General features: G+C 43.8%; 1 protein-coding gene across 1 annotated transcript in view; it reads left to right on the forward strand.

Annotated features, from left to right (window-relative positions):
• BRCA2 (BRCA2 DNA repair associated) overlaps positions 1–27,452 on the forward strand; it is a 147,597-nt gene that overhangs the window by 73,387 nt on the left and 46,758 nt on the right. The window contains 4 exon segments of the mRNA XM_030202403.1: positions 1,274–1,444; positions 9,225–9,576; positions 20,279–20,434; positions 26,681–26,825. Coding sequence (XP_030058263.1) covers positions 1,274–1,444; positions 9,225–9,576; positions 20,279–20,434; positions 26,681–26,825 — 824 coding nt within the window.

The following is a 27,452-nucleotide window of genomic DNA, read 5'->3' on the forward strand; positions in this document are numbered from 1 at the left end:
TGAGGAGAATGAATGAGGATACCAAGAAAATTGTTTATTCGCATAAAAAATGACCCAACACGGCCGTGTTTCGGCCCAAAGGCCTGTCTCAGGGGTCTTTATAACCTCAGGTAGTCTGATGTGAAACGTGCACTCTGAGAAAAATAGTGTAGCAGAACCCTCTTGGGTCTCCTCTCCTCTGAAAATTTTTTTTAATATTAACCAGGAAATAGCCTGTTATACTCCTCTCGTAAGAGCCGTTTGCAAACGTTAATATTAAAAAAAATTTTCAGAGGAGAAGAGACCCAAGAGGGTTCTGCTACACTATTTTTCTCAGTGCACGTTTCACATCAGACTACCTGAGGTTATAAAGACCCCTGAGACAGGCCTTTGGGCCGAAACACGGCCGTGTTGGGTCATTTTTTATGCGAATAAACAATTTTCTTGGTATCCTCATTCATTCTCCTCACTTTTTTGTTTCATATCAGTGTAACAGCAGCCAGATTTACATGAACTGTTATTACACACACATACTTATATATTCATTAATACAGTACTGCAGGCTTAAATGTGGAACAGTCTCTGTTTTTCTATTAAAGTTTAATTGTGATATGGACTGCAAAGCTCTATTCACATATATTTAATCCAGCATTAGTAATTCCCAGGGTGAAACTGCCTCTCTCATTTAGGGCTCCTTTTACTAAGCCACGGTAAAAAGTGGCTTGTGGTAGTGTAGGTGCGGGTTTTGGGCGCGCGCAGAAATATTTTTCAGCACATGTACCAAAAATGCCTTTATTAAATTTTTGCTGAAAATGGACATGTGGCAAAATCAAAATTGCCGCGCATCCATTTTGGATGTCTGCCCTTACCGTCAGCCATAGACCTAGAGGTAAGGACCTGCACGTATCCGCAAATAAAAATTATTTTTCAGACGCATGTAGTGGGCGGGTGCATGCCAAAAATGAAATTACCACGAGGCATGCGGTAGTTGGCCAGTAAGTCCGTTTTGGCGTGCGTTGGGCACACGTAGAACCTACCGCGGCTTAGTAAAAGGGGACCTTAGTTAGTCAAGAGTTAATTTGAAGTTTTCTGTTTTCTTTTAGTGTGAGCAATAACAGAATGAATCTAGAGTGAATGTTCATTTCTTGTCAGATTAGGATTTCAAAACAGCACCAGAGTAGCTAGGCAAGAATAGCTTTCAAAAACCCTAAACGCAAATCGGTCAACTAAGTTTTGAAATAGTTGTTAAAAATGAATACACAGAAAAGTAATACATTTTAAACTGTTCTAACAGGGCATTATGCGACACACCTGGTGTAGATCCAAAGTTGATTTCTGCTGCCTGGGTTTACAACCACTACAGGTGGATAGTCTGGAAGCTTGCAGCTATGGAAGTCTCTTTTCCAGAGGTATTTGCAGGTAGATGTTTGACACCAGAAAGAGTTCTCCTACAGTTAAAATACAGGTAAGCTGAAAGTACTATATTCCAGGTTTGGGCTAGAATTATATGCCTTTCTTAAAAACTGTGACTTAGGTATGTCATGTTTATTTTATGGATGAATTTGTCATCTTCTGTTTGAAGATGACTAAATTAGATTGAATTTTAATTTGTGGGTGTGAGTATATTTTATTCATATTGTATGATTTTGTTCGATAGTGTAAATTGCTTAGTGTAGATTCCGCTTATGTGGAATCTTTCCTGCAGAGGAGCTATCTTGAACCATGCATATAAGCGAATCTTGCACTTATCAGTGGTGCGCTAAACTGAAGTTTGTCCCCATAGAAATTGATGGTGCCAAAAACAGTACGGCATGCAGTTAGAGCATGCGCTTATCCGACGTGCACTTAAATGGAGTGCACTGTATTTCCAATAGTTGAAATTGCTAGTTTAGAAGTATTTAGGGCCAGATTCAGTAAATGACGCCAAAAAATAGGTGCTAGGAAAAATTAGTGCACAGTGCTATTCTATAAAGGGTGCTCTGTGATAAGTGCTGTTTATAAAATAGCGCTCAGGGACTTCCGGTGACGTCATGAGCTAGGAAGCAACGCGCTCCCGAGGCTCCGAGACCCCGACTCCACTAAAGATTAATTATCACGCGTTCGGCTTCTGCAATCCGTTTCCAGTATATGGAAAAATACCTTAAGTCCCCGCTCGCTGCAATGGCGCAAAAAACCACGAAGAAAGATAAGAATAAAGTGAGTAGCGGAGAGGCCAAGATGGCTGAAGAGCTAATGGCGCCAGGGCCCTCATTTACAGACTCCCAACTATCGCAACTAACACAAGCGATCGAGAGGGCCTGGGAACCGAAGTGGATAGCGCTGAACAATAAACTGGAAACCTACCAGACAGCGCTGGATGGGTTGGGGATCCGGGTGAGCGATCTGGAGACCAGGGTTTCGGCGGTTGAGGATGACTCCCGAACGTATGGCCCAGATATGGCAAGTTTGCGCCAACAACTAGAGGAGCAGAGGAGCTTATTAGATGACCACGAAAATCGAGCGCGCAGGAATAATATACGTATTGTAGGCCTGGACGAGGCACTACCTGAGCGCAATCTCGAAACGTGGTTAGAAACGTGGCTATCTAAGGAACTAGCCCTAACGGACACAATGGGGCCAATTGTGATAGAAAGGGCGCACCGCGTGGGCCGAAGAATGGAAGATCGAAACCGACCACGTGTGGTCATCGCGAAGATACTAAACTACCGCCATAAGATTGAAATACTCCAAGGCTTTAAACTCAAAAGAGATACTTTAAAACATAATAACAGGAATATATTGATATTTCAGGATTACTCTACCATTGTGCAAGAAAAACGGAAACAATTCCATGTTATATGTGCGTCCTTGGCACAGAAGAAAATCCGTTTTAGACTGCAATACCCAGCCCAGTTATCAATTTTTGTGCAAGATAAATGGCAAGCATTTCCTAAAGTGGCAGACGCCAAAAAGTACTTAATAGAGAATAAGGTGTTGGACGCTGTTTGACCTGGACTTAATTGAAAGTCAAAGGAGCGCCTTGCGGAGGTGGGGCGTGTAAGTTATGTATGAGTAAATATGTATAACAACCTGTGGAGTGCGGGGTCTCGAGTGGTTACTGGGGTCACAGTTTCATCACCTGGTTTGACTAGGGGATGGAAAGGGGTGATTGCATAGTTGGGAAGTTAAAGGGATGGGAGGGGGGAGGGGAATTGGAGGAAAAGGGGAAGCCCGATGTATATGATAACTGCTGGGGCCTTGTTAACAACACAATACACGGAGTAGCTATGAGGAAGACAAGTAGGGACTCAGAAAGTAATGGTTTTATAAATACACAAGATAAGTCCAAAAATAGAAGATTAGAGATAATCTACAGACATGCCACTTAGAGTGATAACATGGAATGTAGGGGGTATTACATCCCCTATAAAAAGGAATAAAATTTTGACGGCCCTTAAAAGACACCGAGCTGATATTGCCTGTCTGCAAGAAACACGCCTTAGTGATGAGGAACACACAAAATTACAGAGATCGTGGGTGGGAGAATGCTATGCGGTGGCTGCTAAGGGGAGGAAGGGAGGAGTAGCAGTACTTTTCCGAAAAGGATTAGCGTGTAAGGTATCTGTGGAGGAGAAAGGGAAGCAGGGTAGATCCATTATATTACGGGTATGGGTACAAGGTATGGAATTTTTACTGGTAGGAATATATGGCCCAAATGAGCATGATCGAGTTTTTTTTCGGGATCTGGGGAGTAGATGTCTTCAGTACAAAATAGAGAAGATTTTAGCTCTTGGGGATTTTAATTTAATTTTAGACCCAACAGACGACACCTCAAATCCGGATTCCATGCACTACTCTGGGCAAAGAGCAAGGGAAATGCCAATGTTTGTAAAAACTCTGAACTTAGTAGATGTGTGGAGGGTGTTACATCCCGGCGAGCGAGACTATACACATAGATCAAGGGCTCATGGTACCTTAGCGAGATTAGATTATATATTAATAGAGAGGTCTATGTTTTCCCAGGTGAGGGCAGCTTGTATAGGGCCGGAGGAGATATCAGACCATGCCATGGTGTGGATAGAATTAGAGGCGCCTGGAGATAATGTTGGGGGGGCAGGGTGGAGATATCCAGCATACCTTCATAATGAACCCCACTTTCAGGAATACCTGGCAAAAAGATGGGAGGAATATGCAACACATAATGGGGCACATGCACTGGCAGACCCGACTTTGTACTGGTCTGCATCAAAGGCAGTCCTTAGAGGGGATATCATTGCTTACTGTAATTTAAGAAAGAAGCGCCGAGCTGCAGCCATACTGCAGTTGGAGAAGCAACTGACTAAAGCTAAGCGTACCCATCTGCATAGACCCACACCACAAAATTTAGAGAACTTGAAAGTGGCGCAGACTACTCTGAACACTTTACTTCATGAAAATGAGACTAAATCAGCGATTTATTATAAATACAAGCTGCAGCGTTTTGGGAATAGGACAGGGCGTTTATTGACTAGGGTAATAAAGAACTGGGGGGGACCCCGGGTGGTGGCTGCTCTACAGGATGAGGGAGGCAGACTTACAGTAAAACAAAAAGAAATAGGGCAAATATTTACCAGGTATTATGCCTCACTCTACTCGTCTGAGGCATCCCCAAACGGCAGCTTAGTACAAGACTACCTAACAAAGGCGGGTCTTTCCACACTGTCACCTGAAGAAGTGGCCGTCCTTAATGCCCCGCTGAATTTAACTGAGCTACAACAGGCAATTAAGGGATTAAAGCAGCGCTCTGCACCAGGCCCTGATGGCTATACAGGGGAATATTATAAAACATTACCCCAGGAGGCACAAGTAGCATTGCTGGAATATTATGAAGAGGTGATAGAGAAAGGGGTATTTCCGGCATATGCAAACTCGGCTTTAGTTACGTTGATACCTAAACCAGGAAAGCCATTGAATAGAGCTGAGGACTTTAGACCAATATCACTAATAAATGTTGATACGAAAATGCTGGCAGGGATACTTGCAAAAAGATTAGCACAGTATCTACCAAAACTGATTAATACAGAACAAGTTGGATTTGTGCGAAATAGGCAGGCAACACATAATGTCCGACGCTTGTTGTTGGCAATGTCGAGTTGCCAAGATAGGAGGGAACCATCAGTAGTAGTGAGTATGGATGCCGAAAAGGCGTTCGACAGGGTGGGATGGGGATACTTATTTCAAACTATGAACGCGATGGGGATACAAGGTTGGTTTGTTCAGGCAGTTAAAACACTTTACAGTAAACCAGGGGCAAGTGTGCTTGTAAATGGGATAAGGGGAGAAGAGTTTGAGATTACGAGGGGAACTAGGCAGGGATGTCCCCTATCCCCAGCCTTATTTGTGATATTCCTGGAACCACTATTGCGTACATTAATGAGCCAAGGAAGTATCACAGGGGTGTCGGTGGCGGGCCAGACTGTAAAGGTGTTGGCCTTTGCTGACGACCTATTGTTAACAATAACGGATCCGCCTAGCTCCATGGAAGCGTTGTTAAAAGAAATAGAGAAATTTGGCCGGATTTCGGGCTTTAAGTTAAATTTATCTAAGTCGTATGCTCTGGAGGTGGTACAGGGGGAACGCCAGGGATGGAAAAATAAATTCCCCCTCATATGGGAAAAGAATTTTATTAAATATTTAGGAGTGCGCATCCCTGCAGACCTTACCCAATTATACGAACTTAACCTGCAAAAACTGCTTGGTGAAACTAAACTGAAGTTACAGGCTTGGAGCGCACTCCCTGTGTCTTTATTGGGGAGGATTGCACTGTTTAATATGAGTGTTGCCCCACGATGGATATATACATTCCAAACAGTCCCATTATATTTGAGAGGTAGGGATGAGCGGCTGTTGAATCAACATATACAAAAGTTCCTTTGGAAAGGTAAAAAAGCTCGCCTCCCAATTTCATCCTTAAGTATACCAGTGGAGTATGGGGGGCTGGGACTCCTAAGCATACGATTTTTGACTATTGCTAGTGGCATGAGGCAAATAAATGACTGGTATAGGCATACGAGTGACTATACTAATACAACCATGGAGCTGGGCTTAATTCCAAAAATTCATTTCAGTTATTATTTACATAGTACTGGTGCACCCATGCCAAATATCCTGAAATATTCTGGAATTATGAACACTGCAAAAGCGGTATGGGGGTGGGTGTGCCGTTTACATCATTTTTCGACAAAAATAACACCTTATCTGGCTATATGTGATAACCCCGCCTTTGTTCCAGGACAATTATATACTGTTTTTCACAGATGGAAAGACAAGGGCATCATATACCTGCTCCAAGTGGTGACTAGAGAAGGCAAAATCAGGACATTCTCTGACTTACAAGAAGAATATGCCCTGCCAGACAGGGATTATTTTTATTATGGACAATTAAAGCATTATATATCATCCCTGCCATGGACATCATTGACAGAGGACGTACAAGAGGAGTTATCAGCGGCCTTTTCGCTGGAGTCTCAACAGAGGGTGCCTATGTCTTATCACCATAGACATATACGAGACACGGCCCCTGAAATAGAATACCACAGACTGGCACAACAGTGGTCAGCAGACTTGCAAGAAGTGGTTACGACACAGCAGCTGAAAACACATATCCTGCAAATACGACGAGTCACAAACTTAGCGGTACACTGGGAGTTACAATATAAGATGGCCTTACGGCTGCACATCCCACCGAAGAGAGCATTTTATATGGGGTTGTCTCCCTGGGGAGAATGTCCAAAGTGTGGCGCGGATGGAGCAACTTTGGGCCACATGTACTGGTCCTGTGTGGGTATCCAGAAGTTTTGGAAACAAATCATACTTACTGTGAACAGGATATGGGGTCAGCGGTGGCACTATGAGTTTTCTTTACTCTTTGGACAGCCTAAGCTGGGGACAAGGCCCAGGAAAGGATACACAGCATTTGTATTACGGGCAATAATTGTTGGCAAGCAGACAATATTATCTGAATGGATGTCGTATAAATATCCCACATGGCAACAGTGGCGGACCCGTATGATATACTTGTTACGGATAGAACGAATGGCCGTAAAAGACTTTGACTCAGAGACTGGGAGAAAATTTCGGCAGAAGTGGCATCCCTTTTGGGACACTATGACACCAGCAGCACGTAGTTATCTATTGAACTTTTGAACTATTTACATAGTAGGAAGAGGAAGAAGAAGTTGGGCGGGGGCGGGAAGGGCGGGGGGTGGGAAGGTATGAAGATTTAGGGCTGGAGATAAGAAAATTGTGAACTGTTATTACTAGCTGATTGTTCTGTTATGTCAACTGTTGAAACAATGAACAGGAGAAAGGGAGGGAGGTTTGGGAATAAAACAATAACCCAAGGTATGTGAGCTTGTTAAGAATTGAAGTTGTAATTGAACAAACCGGTAAACATATGCGGTGAACTATGTTGTTGATCCAAATAAAAATGATTTAAACATAAAATAGCGCTCAGCAGTTGTTTGCGCAGACAACTTTGGATGTGAAGACTTGCACCAAGTGAAACTGGTGTACGTCCTAATGCGCTAGTTGGGCACAAATTCCCAGAGTTCTGTAATGCTGTGTGCATCTTTTGTGAATGCCCCTCCCATGACCGTCCCTCCATTTTGGGTTGCAAATGAGAGGATTCAGATACGGATTATTATAGAATCACACGCTGCCAGATCCATGCACAAATCCAAATTGGTTGTTACTCCAGTTGATAATGACTCGTTATCTAACTTATTTGCATGTGGATCTCAGGATGGCACCCACATTTGAATGCCATTTGTAGAATCCAGGGTTTATAGCCTTTCCCCAGTTTGTAGGATTGAATTATCATTTTCAAATAGACAGCTGCTTAGAGTTGCTGATGGTTGTTGAAAATAGAACAGTTACAATTTGAGACATTAGAAAAGTCAGAGTATTTATTTAACTGTGGAATTGTCACCTGACTACTGACATATTCTTTTATTCTTTTCAGTCTATTCATATCAGCAAATATAGGGGATCTTTTGCTAAGCCGCAGTAGCATTTTTAGCTTGCTGTAGAAATCATTTGGCAGTAAACGCAGAGATGTCCATAGGAATGGGCATTCAGTTTTTACCGCCCGCTGATTTCTACCGTGAGCTAAAAATGCTGCTGCAGCTTAGTAAAAGACCCCCATAGTAATTATGCATTATAATTTTCAGAAAGATTCATGCTTTTCTCCGTACTGTGCAGAGGTTGTGCAGCTTCTGTTCACTTAAGGATTCAGTGAATATAAGAATACCCACACTGGGTCAGACCATTAGTCCATCTAGCCTGATATCCTGTCTCCAACAGTGGCCAATCTAGGTCACAAGCACCTGGCAGAAACCCCAGTGTACACTTTGATGAGGGTACCTAAACTTGCACAGCTGTACTGTGTTTAATAGGTAAATATTATAAACAGTACTAAGGAATTATTGGGACAGTTTTCACTAAAGCCACTTTACTTGACATCCACATAGCTTTTGGCATACAGTATTTTCAAAAACTACCCATTTTTCTTGCTTGTGCTATTTTTTGAGGCTAAATTAAAGAAGGAAAAATATGTGATATACAAATGTAATGTTCTCCCCTAACCTAAGCACACTGACAAAAATACCTTTTTTTTTTCCAATAATAAAAATACAGGTGTTAAATATGTGTGAACTTTAAGTTGGTTCTACCTGCATAAAGTCCAAAGTTGTACTGATAAATTTGAAAACTGCACTCCTAATCTATAGACTCCCTTGTTTATTTTAACTCATGACATAGCTTAAATGCAAAATCATTACTAGTTTTCTTGATGTGCTTTATTAGAAATATATATGGCTTTGACTCTCTAATAATAATCTAGAATTTTCATTATTAAACCTTTTATATTCTTTCTACTCTTTGCCAGACTGATTCTTGATATGCATTTGTTAATTGCCTTCTTAGACAACTAGAGCCCTGTTTACTAAGGTGCACTAGCGTTTTTAGCATGTGCTAAAAATTAGCATGTGCTAACCATGAAGACCCCAATAGGACTATTATGGGCATCGACATGGTTAGCATGTGCTAGAAACGCTAACATGCTTCTAATGTGGCTTATTAAACAGGGCCCCTAATTTGGTTAACAAAATGCAGTTAGACCTTTATTTTCAAAAGTATTTTTTGTCTGTCTGTAGATAGCTTTTGGAAAAGTATATATAGATATACTAGTCATTTAACTTTTGTTTTTAATGTTTTACTATCTGCAGATATGATGTGGAAGTTGATGGAAGTCGGCGATCTGCTATAAAAAAGATAACAGAGAGAGATGATTTAGCTGCAAAAACTCTTGTTTTCTGTTTTTCCAAAATTATTTCATCAGATGCAAAGCTATCCCAATCATGTAGCAACAGAATTAATCCAGAGCCTAACAAAGATATGACCATTGAAATTACAGATGGATGGTATGGGATTAATGCTATTTTAGATCCTCCTCTCTCTGCCCTCTTACACAAAGGAAGACTTTTTGTTGGTCAAAAAATTATTGTTCACGGTGCAGAACTGATTGGCTCCGAGGCTGCCTGCCCACCATTAGAGGCCCCAGAATCTTTAATGCTAAAGGTAAAGTAAGATGGATATGATTTCAGTTGGTGTTCCTCTGTCTCAGTAAGCAATTCTAAAACCCACTCTCTACTGGGTGCTTTCCACTTAGAGGAGTAAATCTGAGTCCAAATCATATTAGAGTAGGTAATGGGGGAAAGAGTGTTAAGAATGCCTAAGAAACACAATTCTTCTCACATCTATTTGAAAATCATAAGCAACAGTCTGTTTCCTGTGCATGCTTCCAGACAAAAGAAATCCATTCTGGGTATACGTACTTTTAAAAACATTCAGGTAAATGTACAGTTGGGGTGCTCACTGCATTAATTTAAGCATCAACACTTTAGTATATGTACTTGGTGCCAATATCCATATAGGTAGTGTGGTGACTTCATCAGCCACTGTTTAGTGTCACTTCTACCCCCAACTCTAACTGAACCTATAATTATACAGATAGTATCTGGTCATTTAACAATTTACATGGTATGACATTGACACAAGCATATTTTTTAAATAATCTTCATTCAGGAACCTCAAACTGTAACCCCCTTTGAAACTCAGTACATATGGACTTTAAGTGCAACTCATGGATTTCAGTTCAGAATTCCCTGCCTGAGGATTGTGAACACTGTTACCAGATTATCTCCAGCCCTTACCAGTCCAATGAGAAGAAGTTAGGTCAAAGAATCAAACCCACATATCCTGCATGACAAACACATCAGACACCTACTTGGCACTGTCCAGTGTTTAGGGAAGCCAAGGTTTAAATCCCACTGCTGTTCCTTGTTACCTTGGCAAGCTGCTTAACTCTTTGTTACTTCAGGTACAGCCTTAGATTGTAAGCCTCTTGGGAACAAATACCTCCTGTATCTGAATGTAACTTGCCTTGAGATGTCAAAAACAAGGCATGAGTTAAATATGAACAAGTACCCTTAATCCTCACATTTTCATATATTTTCACAGTTATAACTGATTTGGACACAAGAAATATAGAAATGTATTTGTTCTGATACATTTTGTGAGAAAAAAAGACTGGCATACATCAGTGATAAGATTTGAAAGATGTTAATTGAAACTTGTAAAGGGAAAAACTATCCAGTAATTTTCTCTTTAACTAGGAAGTTATCAAGATTAGTATAAAGAGAATGGATGACTTTATTAGCAGCCCAGGAGGAGCAACAAAGTACTCCTGTGGGGGAGGGGAGGCAAGATGGCCTTCTGCTAAGATGACCATGTGGAGCCCACTGCTCTTTGTTTGAATTTGTACAAACACTCTTTGAATTTGGCACCTAGAATGCCTAAGCGCAGTGGGAAGGTGAGATTGCTCACCTGCTCCCTCTTCTTTGAAGCAGACAGGTTTCAGCGTTTATGCAGCCTGCATCTAATTTGGGTGAACCCGTTGCTCTGGGCAATATGGGGTATAGCACCACCCAGTGCATCCCAGGATACACTGGGCAGGGCTGGGCACCGCCATCTGATGGTGTCGCAGGAAGAGGAGGGAGGCAGGCTACCCTCCCTCCTCCATCCCAAAAGGTAGGGGGTAGGGGGGACTGAACCACCAGGGACCCCTTGCTGGGGGACTAGAGGGGGCTGGAGACCCACCGGATCTCCAGCCCTCCCTGAACCTGGGGGGGGGGGATCGTCGGGGGGTACCGGAGGTCCAGCGGACCTCCAGCCCCCCTGTCGCTAAGGGGGGGCAGGGGTTGGTTGTTCGCCCACTAGGCCACCAGGGACCTTTTGCTGGGGAAGTTAGGGGGGGCTGGAGACCCACTGGTTCTCCAGCCCTCCCTGAACCTTGGGGGGAATCGTCGGGGGGACCGGAGGTCCACTGGACCTCCAGCCCCCTGTCGCTGGCAGGTTTGCTGTGGGGGGGAATGCGGGCCTGCCAGCATGCAAATGCATGCTGGACAGGGCTCACCATTCCTCCCCAATGATCTGCAAACCCTAACGCCAGCTCGGAGCTGGCGTAGGGTTTGCCGCAGCCGGCGATCCAATCTTTGGTGCGCTGGCCACTGATCATTGGGGATGAATATGTTTATCCCTATTTAGCATGCATTTGCATGCTAGTTGCGTTGAGAGCCCTCGAGCGAGTTGTTTCACGCGCTCGAGGGCTCTGATCATGGGGTGTTAGCAAACGCCAGCTCTAGTATTGCGCTAACAGCCTCTAGCACCGGCATTTGCTTCTGATCATCCCCCTGTGAGTGTCAGGCACACAGTGGTGTTCATAACTGTTGGCTACAAACATCAGCAGTTGAAATATTTTTGCAATCTGCAGTTTCTTTTGGGATCTGCAAACTGCTAAATGACATTCCTTATTGTCTTCACCAAACCAATCCAGGATCTGTGGGTTATGCCTATCCTCCAAAAGATGGAAACAGATGGATATAAAAGATCTGGATGGGACTGTGCAGTGGTAGAATCTCAGTGTTTTTCTCCATCTCCCAATGGATGTTGCAGGCCATGTATCTCCTGGTCTTGTCAGGCGACTTAGCTCCTTCACCACTTGGTGAACTGGATACCAGTTAAATAAGGTGGTTAATTGATGTAGATTTAGGGAGGAGGGGAAAAAAAGGGTGATAGGCGGTGCTTCAGAAGAGTTTGAGGAGTTGTTCCTCTCCCCCCACAAACACACCCTTTTCTTCTCCCCTTCCAGACATTCCCTTACCTTCTGTTGTCCTTAGCTCTCCCCCCCCCCCCCCAACACACACACATTCCCTACCCCATGTTTCTAGCTCATCTCCCCTTCCCCATATGTCCTTTTACCCTCTGTTGTTCCAAGGCTTCCCTTCCCACCGCCCACACATATACATTACCTACCCTCATCAGTTCACCTTGCCTTCCACGCATGGCCCATTATACATTGATTTCTCACCCATTAGGTCCTTTCCCATCCCATCCCCTCACCCCAGCCTCTATTTCTGTCTGGTATAATTGCTGTTCTCTGAGGACAAGCAGGCTGCTTGTTCTCACAGATGGGTCGACGTCCGCGTTGGCCCAGGAAACGGCAGTTTTGCAAGCAAAAATAAAGAGTTTTTGCCCAGAATCTTGTGGCACGTGAATGACACACACCGCATATGCATGGACGACTTCCCGCCCGTCGCGCGAGCATGCCCCTTAGTTCTTTTTTGTCCACGATGAGTTGACAGGATTTTTTCTGCTCTCCTCGTTCTTGGCCCAGGAACAGTCTGATGACTATTTCTTTTATTATTTTAGTCATCTTCTTTAAAAAAAAATAATAATATTCCCGTAGTTACTTTTAGTATTTTTTTCCCTATTTTAAGTTTACTTTCTTTTTGACGTGGCCAGCCTTTATGCCGGCACGGTCGGGTTTTCTCCCTTTTTGTGCCCTTCCCTTTTTTGGCACAATCGAGTCGTTTGATTTCGCCGAGGCTGTTTTTCCTTCCATGTCGTCGAAGATACCCAGCGGCTTCAAACGTTGTACTCGGTGCAACCGGACCATCTCAGGTACCGATACCCACGCCTGATGTATCCAGTGCCTTGGGCCCGACAATAGCCCAGCCGCTTGTAGTCTGTGTCTTCGTATGAAGAAACAGACGCAAGCATCTCGAGAAGCCCAATGTGAAAAGCTTTTTGGGGCTCGGTCCAGACCTTTGACATCGGTACCGAGGTTGGCGGAGTCAACATCAACAGGAGCATAGACGTCGGAAGCAGAGGTAATGGCTCCTGAGAAACTAACCTGCGCTGGGATCAGTGAGGCATCGAATGGGTCTCCACCTGTCTCAAGGCCTCCTGTTATGCAGGCCCCCTCCCCCCCCCCGGGACTGACCTGCCCCGAGGAGGCATGAGGATTCCACGTCCTTCTCATCAGTACCAAGGAGTCTCGATAACGGTCATTGATCGAAGGCAAAGAAGCATCGTCATTAATCTTCTTCGACTCACGGTGCCAGGAGCTCCAGGACATTGAAGGAATCAGCACCCGAGAAGCGTCTGCGCTGAGAGAATTGCTCCCCCTCTATACAGGAGTTGCCGATGCGTCTGTCTCCTAGCAGCCACCTACCTGCTTCCAAGCTTCGACATATTCTGCCACCAGCTGCTCCACTGACCCTGCAGCCTTGTCCGACGGCGGCTCTCGACAAACGCATCAGGGCCCTGCTTCCAGCGCTTCTGGAAGGATTGCTGCGTCAGTCTGCTTTGTTGTCCGGGGTGCTTGCGCCTTCCGTGCCATCTGCTGCAGCGGTGTCTGGCCCTTCGCCTGTGGTGAGGTCCCCGACCTTGGTGCCGCCTGCGGCATCGGCGTTGGCTGCCACCCGGGTCGACTCTTCTTAGACATCAGTGGAGGAAGCGTAACCGCAGTCCAGGCAGGCGTCGACTTCTCGACATTGCCATCGAGGACGTTGTTCCTCGGCGTCGAGGCAGGCTCAGTCTCGGACTGCCCTAAGAGAAGTCTTGTCCGATACTGAAGATGAGCACTCGTGGGAGGAAGAGGAAGATCCTCCCCTCCACCAGAAAGGAGACTATCTCCACCGAAGAGACTGTACTTTACCTCCTTTGTCCGGGAAATTGCTACAACAATTCCTTTCCCTATGGAGGTTGAGGATGAACCCAGGGCTGAGATGCTCGAGGTCCTGGATTATCCTTCTCCACCTAGAGAGGCTGTAACGGCTCCTTTGCATAACGTACTGAAGGAAGTCCTTATGTGAAACTGGTCGTTCCCTCTATCTAACCCCGTGATCCCCAAAAAAGCTGAATCCCAGTATCGGATCCACGGTGAACCTGGATTGATGAAGTCTCAGCTACTTCACAATTCCATGGTGGTGGACTCCGCCCTCAAAAGAGCCAAGAGTACTAGAGACTATACCTCGGTGCCCCCAGGCAGAGAAGCTAGGACCTTGGATTCTTTTGGGAGGAAGACATATCAGGCCACCTTGCTCGCCTCCAGGATCTAGTCATACCAGCTGTTCACAAGCATCCACTTGCGGAACTCGGTAAGGCACCTGTCCAGCTTGGTTGACGCACTCCCTCCGGAGCAGGCCGAGCCTTTTCACCAGGTGGTCAGGCAGCAGAAGGCTTGTCAAAAGTTCCTGGCCAGGGGTACATTCGACATTTTTGGTGTAGCATCCAGGATCGCTGCTCAAGGTATAGTGATGCGCAGACTCTCATGGCTGCGTGTCTCTTACCTGGATCATTTGGTCCAGCAGCGGATGGCGGATGTTCCTTGCCGGGGGGATAACCTTATTGGTGAAAAAGTAGAGGATCTAGTTGACCAGATCAAGAAGCATAATGATGCTATGGATTCTCTCTCCCACCGGGCGTCTTCTGCTACTACCTCCTCATCTAGGAGGTATTTTGGGGGGAAGACAAGTGCTCCCTATTCCTATCCTAGACGTAGGTACACTCCTGCTTCTCAGCAACCTGCCCAGGCTCAGTCCCAGCACACTCGTTCTCGTCAACAGCGTGCGCCTAAGGCCACTACAGCTCCCCAGCAAAAACAAGGGACGGGCTTTTTACTGGCTCCAGTTCAGCATAGCCTCAGTAAAAGAGTCCATACCAGATGACTTGCCGATTGGGGGGAGGTTGATATTTTTTCACCAAAGGTGGCCTCCCATAACCTCCGACCGGTGGGTTCTTCAAATAGTCCGGTTACGATACATCCTCAATCTGGAATCCAAACCTCCAAATTGCCCACTGGGAGCTCATTCTTACAGCTTCCAGCACAAACAGGTACTTGCAGAGGAACTCTCCACCCTTCTAAAGGCCTAAGCGGTCGAACCCATTCCACCAGGGGAAGAAGGACTGGGATTCTATTCCAGGTACTTCCTTGTGCAAAAGAAAATGGGGGGGGGGGGGGTGCGTTCCATTCTAGACCTGAGGGCTCTGAACAAATTTCTGGTCCGAGAAAAGTTCAGGATGGTTTCCCTGGGCACCCTTCTTCCCATGATTCAAGAAAAAGATTGGCTATGCTCTCTGGACTTAAAGGATGTTTACACGCACATCTCGATACTCCCAGCTCACAGGAAGTATCTTCGATTTCAGCTGGGAACACAGCACTTTCAGTACTGTACTGCCCTTTGGTCTGGCGTCTGCGCCAGAGTTTTTACAAAGTGCCTAGCGGTAGTCGCAGCGTCGCTCCACAGGCTGAGGAGTGCATGTGTTCCCTTATCTTGATGATTAGTTAGTGAAGAGCACCTCAGAGGCAGGCACTCTACAGTCTATGCGAATGACTATTCAGGTGCTAGAGCTACTGGGGTTAGTGATCAATTACTCCAAGTCACATCTCGCCCCAGTTCAAAAGTTGGAATTCATTGGAGCTCTGTTAACAACAAAGACAGCTCGAGCTTATCTTCCGAAGGCAAGGGCAGACAACCTCCTGTCCCTAGTATCCACAGATTGAGCGTCTCAACAGATCACGGCTTGGCAGACGTTGAGACTTCTGGGGCACATGGCTTCCACTGTTCATGTAACTCCCATGGCACGTGTACACATGAGATTAGCTCAGTGGACCCTAGCTTCCCAGTAATGTCAAGCTGCGGGGGATCTAGAGGATGTGATCCAACTGTCCACCGACTTTTAGAATTCTCTGCAGTGGTGGACGATTCGATCCAATTTGACCTTGGAACGTCCATTCCAAATTCCTCAGCCACCAAAAGTGCTGACGACAGATGTATCCCTCCTGGGGTGGGGAGCTCATGTAGATGGACTTCACACTCAAGGAGCTTGGTCCTTTCAGGAAAAAGGTCTTTTGATCAATCTCCTGTAGAGGAGTGTGGTAGCCGTGTTAGTCCACTCTTAAGGTTATCAATAGAAATCAAACAAAATAAAACATGGAAAAGAAAATAAGATGATACCTTTTTTATTGGACATAACTTAATACATTTCTTGATTAGCTTTCGAAGGTTGCCCTTCTTCGTCAGATCGGAAATAAGCAAATGTGCTAGCTGACAGTGTATATAAGTGAAAACATTCAAGCATTACTATGACAGTCTGACAGGTGGGAGGATGGGGGTGGGTAGGAGGTATGCATGGGGACATCAAAGCATATCATTGATATTCTAACAGGATAGGTGTGGATAGGTGAGGGGTGGGGTGATCAACAGAGACATACAGGAAAGATATTAAACATAAAGGGATCTTTCACTTGCTCATCTTCCAATGTGGTATATATCATTCAGTGTAAAAAATGTAAGGAAGGATGCTATATTGGAGAAACAGGCCAGATGCTTAAGACAAGATTCAATTTACATAGACATCACATGAACAATACTGGTGCCAGTAGGGCTCCCACGCCTGTTGGTCAGCATTTTAGAGGACCAGGACACTGTACCAGTGACTTCACAGTGAGAATCCTGCAAGGTAACTTTAAAACCATACAAGAACGTAAGACCTTTGAAGTCAGAATGATTGAATATTTTAACACCCAACAGAAAGGACTTAACAAGGATCTGGGGTTCCTAGCCCATTATAAACCATAAAGCTGTATGTCTCTGTTGATCACCCCACCCCTCACCTATCCACACCCATCCTGTTAGAATATCAGTGATATGCTTTGATGGCCCCCTGTATACCTCCTACCCATCCCCATCCTCCCACCCTGTCAGACTGTCATAGTAATGCTTGAATGTTTTCACTTATATACGCTGTCAGCTAGCACATTTGCTTATTTCCGATCTGACGAAGAAGGGCAACCTTCGAAAGCTAATCAAGAAATGTATTAAGTTATGTCCAATAAAAAAGGTATCATCTTATTTTCTTTTCCATGTTTTATTTTGTTTGATTTCTATTGATCAATCTCCTGGAATTGCGAGCGATCTGGAACGCTCTAAAGGCTTTCAGAGATTGGCTGTCCAACCAAATCATTTTGATTCGGACAGACAATCAGGTTGCCATGTATTTCACCAACAAGCAGGGGGGCACTGGATCTCGCTGTCTGTGACAGGAAGCTGTCCAGATGTGGCTTTGGGCACGCCGTCATGGCATGCTTCTCCAAGCCACTTATCTGGCAGGCGTAAACAACAGTCTGGCTGACAGGTTGAGCAGGATAATGCAACCTCACGAGTGGTCACTGAACATGGGCGTAGCCCGCAAGATTTTCCGAGCGTGGGGCACCCCCTCGGTGGATCTTTTTGCCACTCAGATCAATCACAAGGTCCCTCAGTTCTATTCCAGGCTACAGGCCCATGACAGACTAGCGTCAGATGGCGTTCTCCTTCATTGGGGAACGGGTCTCCTGTATGCATATCATCCCATACCTCAAACAAGACTATGGAACCATGATTCTGATTGCTCCCTTCTGGCCACGTCAGATGGGGTTCCCTCTTCTTCTGGAGTTGGCCTCCGGGGAATCGTGGAGATTGGAATGTTTTCCAACCCTTATCACCCAGAACAAGGGGTCGCGTCTACATCCCAACCTCCAGTCTCTGGCTCTCATGGCCTGGATGTTGAGAGCTTATAATTTGCCTCCTTGGGCCTTTCAGAGGGTGTCTCCCAAGTCTTGCTTGCTTCCAGAAAAGATTCCACCAAGAGGTGTTACTCTTTCAAATGGAGGAAGTTTGCCGTATGATGTGACAGCAAGGCCCTAGATCCTGTTTCTTGTCCTACACAGACCCTGCTTTAATACCTTCTACACTTATCAGAGTCTGCTCTCAAGACCAACTCAGTAAGGGTTCATCTTAGTGTGATTAGTGCTTATCACCGTGTAGAGGGTAAGCCTATCTCTGGAAAGCCTTTAATTGTTTGCTTCATGAGAGGTTTGCTTTTCTCAAAGCCCTTGGTCAAACCTCCACCGGTGTCATGGGATCTCAATGTCGTTCTCACCCAGCTGATGAAAGCTCTTTTTGAGCCACTGAATTCCTGCCATCTGAAGTACTTGACCTGGAAGGTCATTTTCTTGGTGGCTGTTACTTCAGTGAGTCAGTGAGCTTCAAGCCTTAATAGTATATGCACCTTATATCAAGTTTCATCACAGCAGAGTAGTCCTCCGCACGCACCTTAAGTTCCTGCCAAAGGTGGTGTCGGAGTTTCATCTGAACCAGTCAATTGTCTTGCCAACATTCTTTCCCCATCCTCATACCCGCCCTGGCGAAAGCAGTGTACATACCTTGGACTGTAAGAGAGCATTGGCCTTTTACGTGGAGCGGACAAAGCCCTTCAGACAGTCCGCCCAGTTGTTTGTTTCTTTTAATCCCAACAGGAGGGGAGTTGCCATCGGAAAACGCACAATCTCCAGTTGGCTAGCAGATTGCATTTCCTTCACTTATGCCCAAGCTAGGTTGACTCTAGAGGACCATGTCACAGCTCATAATGTTAGAGCCATGGCTGCGTCAGTGGCTCACTTAAAGTCAGCCTCCATTGAGGAGATTTGCAAGGCTGCAATGTGATCATCAGTCCACACATTCACATCTCACTACTGCCTTCAGCAGGACACCCGACATGACAGTCGGTTTGGGCAGTCAGTGCTGCAGAATCTGTTTGGGGTTTAGAATCCAACTCCACCCCCCTGGACCCATTTTTGTTCTGTTCCAGGCTGCACTCTCAGTTAGTTGTTTATGGTTTCAGGTCAATCTATGTTACGTCCTCCCCGTTGCGAGGCCCAGTTGACCAATGTTTATTGTTTTGAGTGAGCCTGGATGCTAGGGCTATCCCAACTGTGAGAACAAGCAGCCTGCTTGTGTTTGGAGAAAGCGAAGATACTTACCGGTAGCAGGTATTCTCTGAGGACAGCAGGCTGATTGTTCTCACCAACCCGCCCACCTCCCCTTTGGAGTTGTTACTGGTTTCCTTTTTGACTTACCTAAGGGGCACGCTCGTGTGACAGGCGGGAAGTCATGCACGCATGCACGGTGCATTGATTCACGCGCCAAAAGACTCTGGGCAGAAACACTTTTTACTTTTGCTTGCAAAATTGCCTTTTCCTGGGCCAACGCGGACGTCGACCCATCTGTGAGAACAATCAGCCTGCTGTCCTCGGAGAATACCTGCTACAGGTAAGTATCTTCGCTTTATGTGGTTCAGCTGTCTATAATTCACAAATGTAGCTTCTGCCTCAACATTTCACTGTGTGGCCCCAGTGTGGTACCCAAAATACTGTGGTATTCTCAGTCTTGTGAGAACAACACAGGACTTTGGCACTATTCTGACAACATTCTGTTAGAACCATGCAGTGCTGGAAAGCCGTGGCAGCAGTTGAATCTGAACCACTTCTTCAGCAGTAAATTATGTGCAGCAACTATTAAATTCTGCAACCCAGGGAATTCTGAGCAGATTCTGCAGTGCACAGTTGTGCAGAATTCCCCCCGGAGTAAACTATAAACTGAAAAAGCAGGGATACTACTCCAGGTCTTCATAAACTTACTCAGCAACATGGGCCTAGCCTTTTACTTCAGTTTGCATAATCTTTACTCCCACATCATCTTCTGCAGTACAGAACACAGAAATATAATGTGATTTTAGCTAAAACAATTTATTTTAAAACTTTATGAGTGGACCATTTCTGCAAACGTTACTTTCATTTTTCTTCCCTAGCGTACTAGTAAAGATACTTAGGCAAGAACAAAATTATCTGACTTTGATTTTTCCATAAGGAGAGGTGGTGTGTTAGTGGCAGTTAATAAATAGTTGGATTTGGCAAAATGGCTATATGGTTGGAATGGCTGTTTAGTTTTAAGGAGAGGGTTGGTATTTTTAATTATTGTAAATTAAATATTTACCACCTTGGATGATAAGGTAGTCTAGAAGAATTTTTTAAATAAATCTCTGTTTTCTTTAGATTTCAGCTAACAGTACTCGTCCTGCTTGTTGGCATGCAAAACTTGGCTTTCATCGTGACCCAAGACCTTTTCTGCTCCCCTTGTCATCGCTTTTCAGCGATGGTGGCATTGTTGGATGTGTGGATGTAGTTATTCAAAGAGTCTATCCTATGCAGGTATGTTTCCATTTTAAGGTTACAGTGCTTTTTGGCTTGTATGGCAATCAATGCATTTTACACCTCATTCCCCAAAACCATTGGATTAGTATTTGGCCAGCTAGTGTGTTTCTAGATTTCTATACTTAAGTTGAGCCAAATATTAAAGGCTTAATATTAATAAAAATAAGTGATTATGGATCTTTGCTCATAATACTATAATTGATGGATGTAGCTCCCAGTTGTTTGTTTCAAGTTTTTTCAGTACATAAATGAGCAAGATAGAAAAGATTGAGTGGAGGAGTAGCCTAGTGGTTAGTGCAGCGGACTTTGATCCTGGGGAACTGGGTTCGATTCCCACTGCAGCTCCTTGTGACTGTGGGGAAGTCACTTAACCCTCCATTTCGCCAGGTACAAAATAAGTACCTATATATATGTAAACCGCTTTGAATGTAGTTGCAAAATACCACAGAAAGGCGGTATATCAAGTCCCATTTTCCTTCCCTTTCCCTTATTTCTTGAAATGAGTTAAGCCAGTATTCTTCATTGTAGTTGAGGAGTAACCTAATGGTTAGTGTAGTGGCCTGAGAACCAGGGGAGCTGGGTTTGATTACCACTGCAGCTCCTTGTGATTTTCAGCAAGTGACTTAACCTTTCATTGCCCCAGGGACAAAATAACTTCTGTATATAATATGTAAACCACTTTGATTGTAGTCCCAGAAAGGCAATATATCAAATCCCATCCACTTTCCCTTTAATTTCAAGTCCTAGGGGCTAGTGGTCCTTTGACTTCCCCCATACACATTCTCCCATCTTATCCTGAAGCTTGCTGCTGGTACTGTTTCCATAGTATACTCCTCAGCGACTTGTTAAGATGTTCACCAAGGCTCTGCCTTGTGCTAGCAACAGTGTAGCCAAGTGGAAGACATGCTTCATATTTGGTGGGCTTGCCCAAAGGCACAGCTGTACTGGACCATGGTGTTGAAGTTTGTTGCCAACCTCGTTCAAGTTTCTTACCCCATCAAGGCGGATCATTGTCTCTTGCACTTTAAAGAGGGAACCCAGAGAGAATCCACATATGTGGAGAACTCGAGAAGTCCCACGGAGAAACTCAAACACAGAGTAAATTGGGAACAAGAACCAGGATTTCCAAAGACAGGACCACAGAAGTAGTGAAGTGAAGCAAAGTTTATTGCAAAACAAAATGACTCCACACAACGTTGTGTTTCGGCCAGAAGGCCTACATCAGGAGTCTATGGATTAAAAACAATATGTAAAAAAAAACGAAATTTAAAACAAAAAACGAAAAAAGACTTATGGACTTAATAATATATTTTATTTTATTTATTTATTTATTTATTTATTTATTTGTAGTATTTGTATCCCACATTTTCCCACCAATTTGCAGGCTCAATGTGGCTTACATGTGCTGTAATGGCGGTTGCCATTTCCGGCTAACAAAATATATATATATATATATCATGTGCATACATACATGGTAAAAAGTAATACATTATGGTATTGCATGAGGTTCCTGAGTAATAAATTGGATTGTAGCATACATTATGCCATCGACTATAGAGAGACCTTATTTGACATAAGGTTTAAAGTGGTAGTGCTTGATCATTAATAATAAAGAGGTTAATCAGTCATATGATGAGATTTTGGTTGTGTATAGTGTTATTATTTAGTATTTAAGATGGATGTTTATGGTATGCCTTCTTGAAAAGATCTGTTTTCAGTAGCCTTCGGAAGATGGTTAGGTCTTGCGTTGTTTTTATGGCCTTCGATAGTGCATTCCATAGCCTCGTGCAGATGTATGAGAAACTGGTCGCGTATGTGGATTTATATTTTAGCCCTTTACAGTTAGGATAGTGGAGATTGAGGAATGTGCGTGATGATCTTTTTGCGTTCCTGATAGGCAAGTCTATAAGGTCCGCCATGTAGGTCGGGGCTTCACCTAGACGATTTTGTGAACCAGGGTGCAAACTTTGAACGCAATTCGTTCTTTTAGTGGGAGCCAGTGTAGTTTTTCTCTTAGGGGTTTGCCGCTTTCGTATTTTGCTTTCCCGAATATGAGTTTGGCTGCTGTGTTTTGAGCGGTTTGAAGCTTCTTGATGATTTGTTCCTTGCATCCGGCATAAATGGCATTGCAGTAGTCTAGATGATATAATATACAGTGTGAATGTATATATTACACTTCATATGACATACAGTGGGGGAAATAAGTATTTGATCCCTTGCTGATTTTGTAAGTTTGCCCACTGACAAAGACATGAGCAGCCCATAATTGAAGGGTAGGTTATTGGTAACAGTGAGAGATAGCACATCACAAATTAAATCCGGAAAATCACATTGTGGAAAGTATATGAATTTATTTGCATTCTGCAGAGGGAAATAAGTATTTGATCCCCCACCAACCAGTAAGAGATCTGGCCCCTACAGACCAGGTAGATGCTCCAAATCAACTCGTTACCTGCATGACAGACAGCTGTCGGCAATGGTCACCTGTATGAAAGACACCTGTCCACAGACTCAGTGAATCAGTCAGACTCTAACCTCTACAAAATGGCCAAGAGCAAGGAGCTGTCTAAGGATGTCAGGGACAAGATCATACACCTGCACAAGGCTGGAATGGGCTACAAAACCATCAGTAAGACGCTGGGCGAGAAGGAGACAACTGTTGGTGCCATAGTAAGAAAATGGAAGAAGTACAAAATGACTGTCAATCGACAAAGATCTGGGGCTCCACGCAAAATCTCACCTCGTGGGGTATCCTTGATCATGAGGAAGGTTAGAAATCAGCCTACAACTACAAGGGGGGAACTTGTCAATGATCTCAAGGCAGCTGGGACCACTGTCACCACGAAAACCATTGGTAACACATTACGACATAACGGATTGCAATCCTGCAGTGCCCGCAAGGTCCCCCTGCTCCGGAAGGCACATGTGACGGCCCATCTGAAGTTTGCCAGTGAACACCTGGATGATGCCGAGAGTGATTGGGAGAAGGTGCTGTGGTCAGATGAGACAAAAATTGAGCTCTTTGGCATGAACTCAACTCGCCGTGTTTGGAGGAAGAGAAATGCTGCCTATGACCCAAAGAACACCGTCCCCACTGTCAAGCATGGAGGTGGAAATGTTATGTTTTGGGGGTGTTTCTCTGCTAAGGGCACAGGACTACTTCACCGCATCAATGGGAGAATGGATGGGGCCATGTACCGTACAATTCTGAGTGACAACCTCCTTCCCTCCGCCAGGGCCTTAAAAATGGGTCGTGGCTGGGTCTTCCAGCACGACAATGACCCAAAACATACAGCCAAGGCAACAAAGGAGTGGCTCAGGAAGAAGCACATTAGGGTCATGGAGTGGCCTAGCCAGTCACCAGACCTTAATCCCATTGAAAACTTATGGAGGGAGCTGAAGCTGCGAGTTGCCAAGCGACAGCCCAGAACTCTTAATGATTTAGAGATGATCTGCAAAGAGGAGTGGACCAAAATTCCTCCTGACATGTGTGCAAACCTCATCATCAACTACAGAAGACGTCTGACCGCTGTGCTTGCCAACAAGGGTTTTGCCACCAAGTATTAGGTCTTGTTTGCCAGAGGGATTAAATACTTATTTCCCTCTGCAGAATGCAAATAAATTCATATACTTTCCACAATGTGATTTTCCGGATTTAATTTGTGATGTGCTATGTCTCACTGTTACCAATAACCTACCCTTCAATTATGGGCTGCTCATGTCTTTGTCAGTGGGCAAACTTACAAAATCAGCAAGGGATCAAATACTTATTTCCCCCACTGTAGATGCAACATGAATTTCTAGTTCTTTCATGAGTGAAACATGGAAAACATGGTGGAACATACATGCAACATAAAATAATTGGTTTATCATAAGTAGAACTTAATAAAACATAGATATGACACAAAGGTATTGATTTTTCATGAGTCCACCATGATGCGTCTTTACCAACCATATCAGAGGCCAAAGATAAATATGAATAATAAACATGTATAAAAGAAGAAAACCGTTGTAATGGAAGTAAATTGTAATGATGTAATAAAGAAATAAAAAATAAATCATTATGATGTAATAAAAATATAGAAATATATATTAAAAGAATATATACTCATATGGATTATTATTGAGTATGGCCTTGGTGAATCTCATGGTAAGAAATTGAGCATTTAATACTATGTTTTTGACCCAAAGAAATAAAATCTAAACAGACTTGTGGTAATGTAATGAGAAGTTTATTTAAAAAACATTGAATATGGCCTATTGATTATCCTCCTTCTACCAGGTCTCTGAGATACCTATTATATCTATCTCTTCATTTTAGTGCTGCATACTGTCTTTCCCATCTTTATTTTTTAGCTTTCTTGCATTTGTGTATAGACACTTCAAATTGTTTTTCCTTGCATCTACAAGCTACTTAGAAGTTGATTGGGATAATGTGCATCCTTTACTCTGCTCTCCCTTTAAACACTCTTGGCTTTCTTTCACCATTGTTGAAACCTTTCTTTTGGGATTCCCTAAATGTCCTGTTTCAGTAGTATCCTTCAAGGATATTCCACAGTGAGCCATGCGCCCCTTGGCAACTATTGACTTGCCCGCCCCCCCCCCCCCCCCCCCCCCCCATTTTAGTTTAAAAGCTGCTCTATATCCTTTTTAAATGTTAGTGCCAACAGCCTGGTTCCATCCTGGTTACGGTGGAGTCTGTCCTTTCAGAATAGACTCCCTTTAACCTGAATGTTGCCCAGTTCCTAACAAATCTAAATCCCTCATCCTTGCACCATTGTCTCAACCACGCATTGAGACTTCAGAGCTCTTCCTGCCTGCCTGCCTGCCTGCCTGCCTGCCTGCCTGCCTGCCTGTTGGGTCCTGCGCATGGAATGGGGAACATTTCTGAAAGTGGTACCCTAGAGGATCTGGATTTCAGCTTTCTACCTAAGAGCCTAAATTTGGCTTACAGAACCTCCCTCCCATATTTTCCTATGTCATTTATACCCACATGTACCAAGACAGCTCACCTTTCCCCAGCACTATCTAGGTAAAGTGTGAGGTCCGCCACCTTTGCGTAAGGCAGGCAAGTGACCATGCAATCCTTACATCCACCAGCCACGCAGCTATCTACATGCCTAATGATCAAATCATCAACTATTACAGCTGTCCTAACCCTTCCTGGGCAGAAGTTCCTGAAAGCACATCCTCGGTGCAAGAAGATATTGCATCCCCTGGTGGCCATGCCTTGGCTACAGGATTACTTCCTACTTTAACAGGGTAATGCTATCCTTTTAGGAGACCTCCCTTCTCTAAGGCAGCACAGGGACTGCCAAACTGGAGGTGGGACTTCTCTACAATGTCCCTGTAGGTCTCCTCTATGTACCTCTCTGTCTCCCTCAGCTCCTCTAAGTCTGCTACTCTAGCCTCAAGAGAATGGACCTGTTCTCTGACAGCTTGGAGCTCTTGGCATTGGGCACCTCTCACAAACTGGGGGAGAATCATACATGTTACACTCAGTGCAAAAGACTGTATAGCACGTCTTTCATTTCTGGACTGTCTGTATGTTAGTAGTGTTTAGTTGTTTAATCAAAACTTGTTATGGTACTAAGGATATTAGACAAATATAAAGAGCCTTAGTAGTTGTGAATAAAGGCTGATGGCACTGGATTCCAGTCTTACATCCAACTGAGCTAGAAACCCAAAGATGTGGAGAAAATGGCCAGACCAAAAATATGTTACTGGCCAAATTTTTTTTTTTAATTTAAAAAGTCAATGGACTTGGTTTCCTATTAGCATATTGTGTTTGTTTTTCAGAAGCATAAGTTAGTAAATTTTGCTAAATGTTGGTGTTCGGAGATCGTTGACTTAATTTTTCATTTAGATTTTTAACTAAAGTATTAACCACCGTAAAGCTTTCTGAGAATCCATATTTTAAATACCATAAACTGGCAGTAAGTCCACCTCACAGCTGTTGGCATTAGTTCACATTCCCTATAAGAATTGTAATAGCCCATGACATTAGTGCCAAGCCAGCCTGTTGACTTCAGTGCTACATAAATGCACAGTAAAGCATTTGTAATACTTGAAAGGAAATGTAAACGCGCCATTTGAGTTCTATATAATTTCTTATTTAAGACAGATCTCAGGCTTTCTTATTAGAGGGCTAGGAAATAAATGGAGAATAGTAAGGCACAATAAAATTAAAGTAGCACTTGGGCAGAAAAGATTTAGTTTTATAAATAAACCATTTTGTTTCAGTGGATGGAAAAAATGCCAAATGGATTGTATGTGTTTCGCAATGATCGAGCAGAAGAAAGAGAAGCTGAAAAGCATGCCATAAAACAGCAGAAAAATCTTGAAGTTTTGTTCATAAAAATTCAAACTGAGTTTGAGCAGTCTGAAGGTAAGACATTTTCATAGAAGCAGGTAGTTAAAAGAAGATAGTTGATTAAATCATTGTTTTACATCATTTGTATACGCATTGTGCTAATTTTTACTTGAAAAATAACAACTCATTTTCTGTTAGTATTAGATTGGCTAAGAACAACTTTCTCCTTTTGATGTGTTGAAGTACTATGGACCTGTTTAAAATAATTGATGATTAAGACAGCACAGACTGAGACAAAATCCTGAGTTTTGTCCCCGATTTACATTAATCTGTCTATATTATTTTCCTGTATGAAACCAAATCTTCTCCAGAGATGGGGACCACATCATATAGCAACTAGAAGGAATTTTTTCTAACCTGTGGCATTCACAAACATGCTTTTCATTAGATGAAAAAAGTATGGTTCCTTATCTAGCTAGACCAGTCCAGACACATGAGTTGGTCACCCTGTAAGCAAGTAAAGCTATAAAACCACAGTTTTTAAGTATAGCATCAATGCCTTTAGGAAGCTGAGCATCTAGGACACTTGCTAGTGTTTGTGTTTCAGCACATGGTGGGACTGGAGCAATTCAGGTTGGCTCTTGGTCACATCCTCCCTCTAGTCAAAGGCAGGGCAGTGCAGGACTTCTCCTCTCTGACAAC

Source organism: Microcaecilia unicolor, chromosome 4 (assembly GCF_901765095.1).
Source record: "Microcaecilia unicolor chromosome 4, aMicUni1.1, whole genome shotgun sequence".
NCBI classification, from domain to species: domain Eukaryota; kingdom Metazoa; phylum Chordata; class Amphibia; order Gymnophiona; family Siphonopidae; genus Microcaecilia; species Microcaecilia unicolor.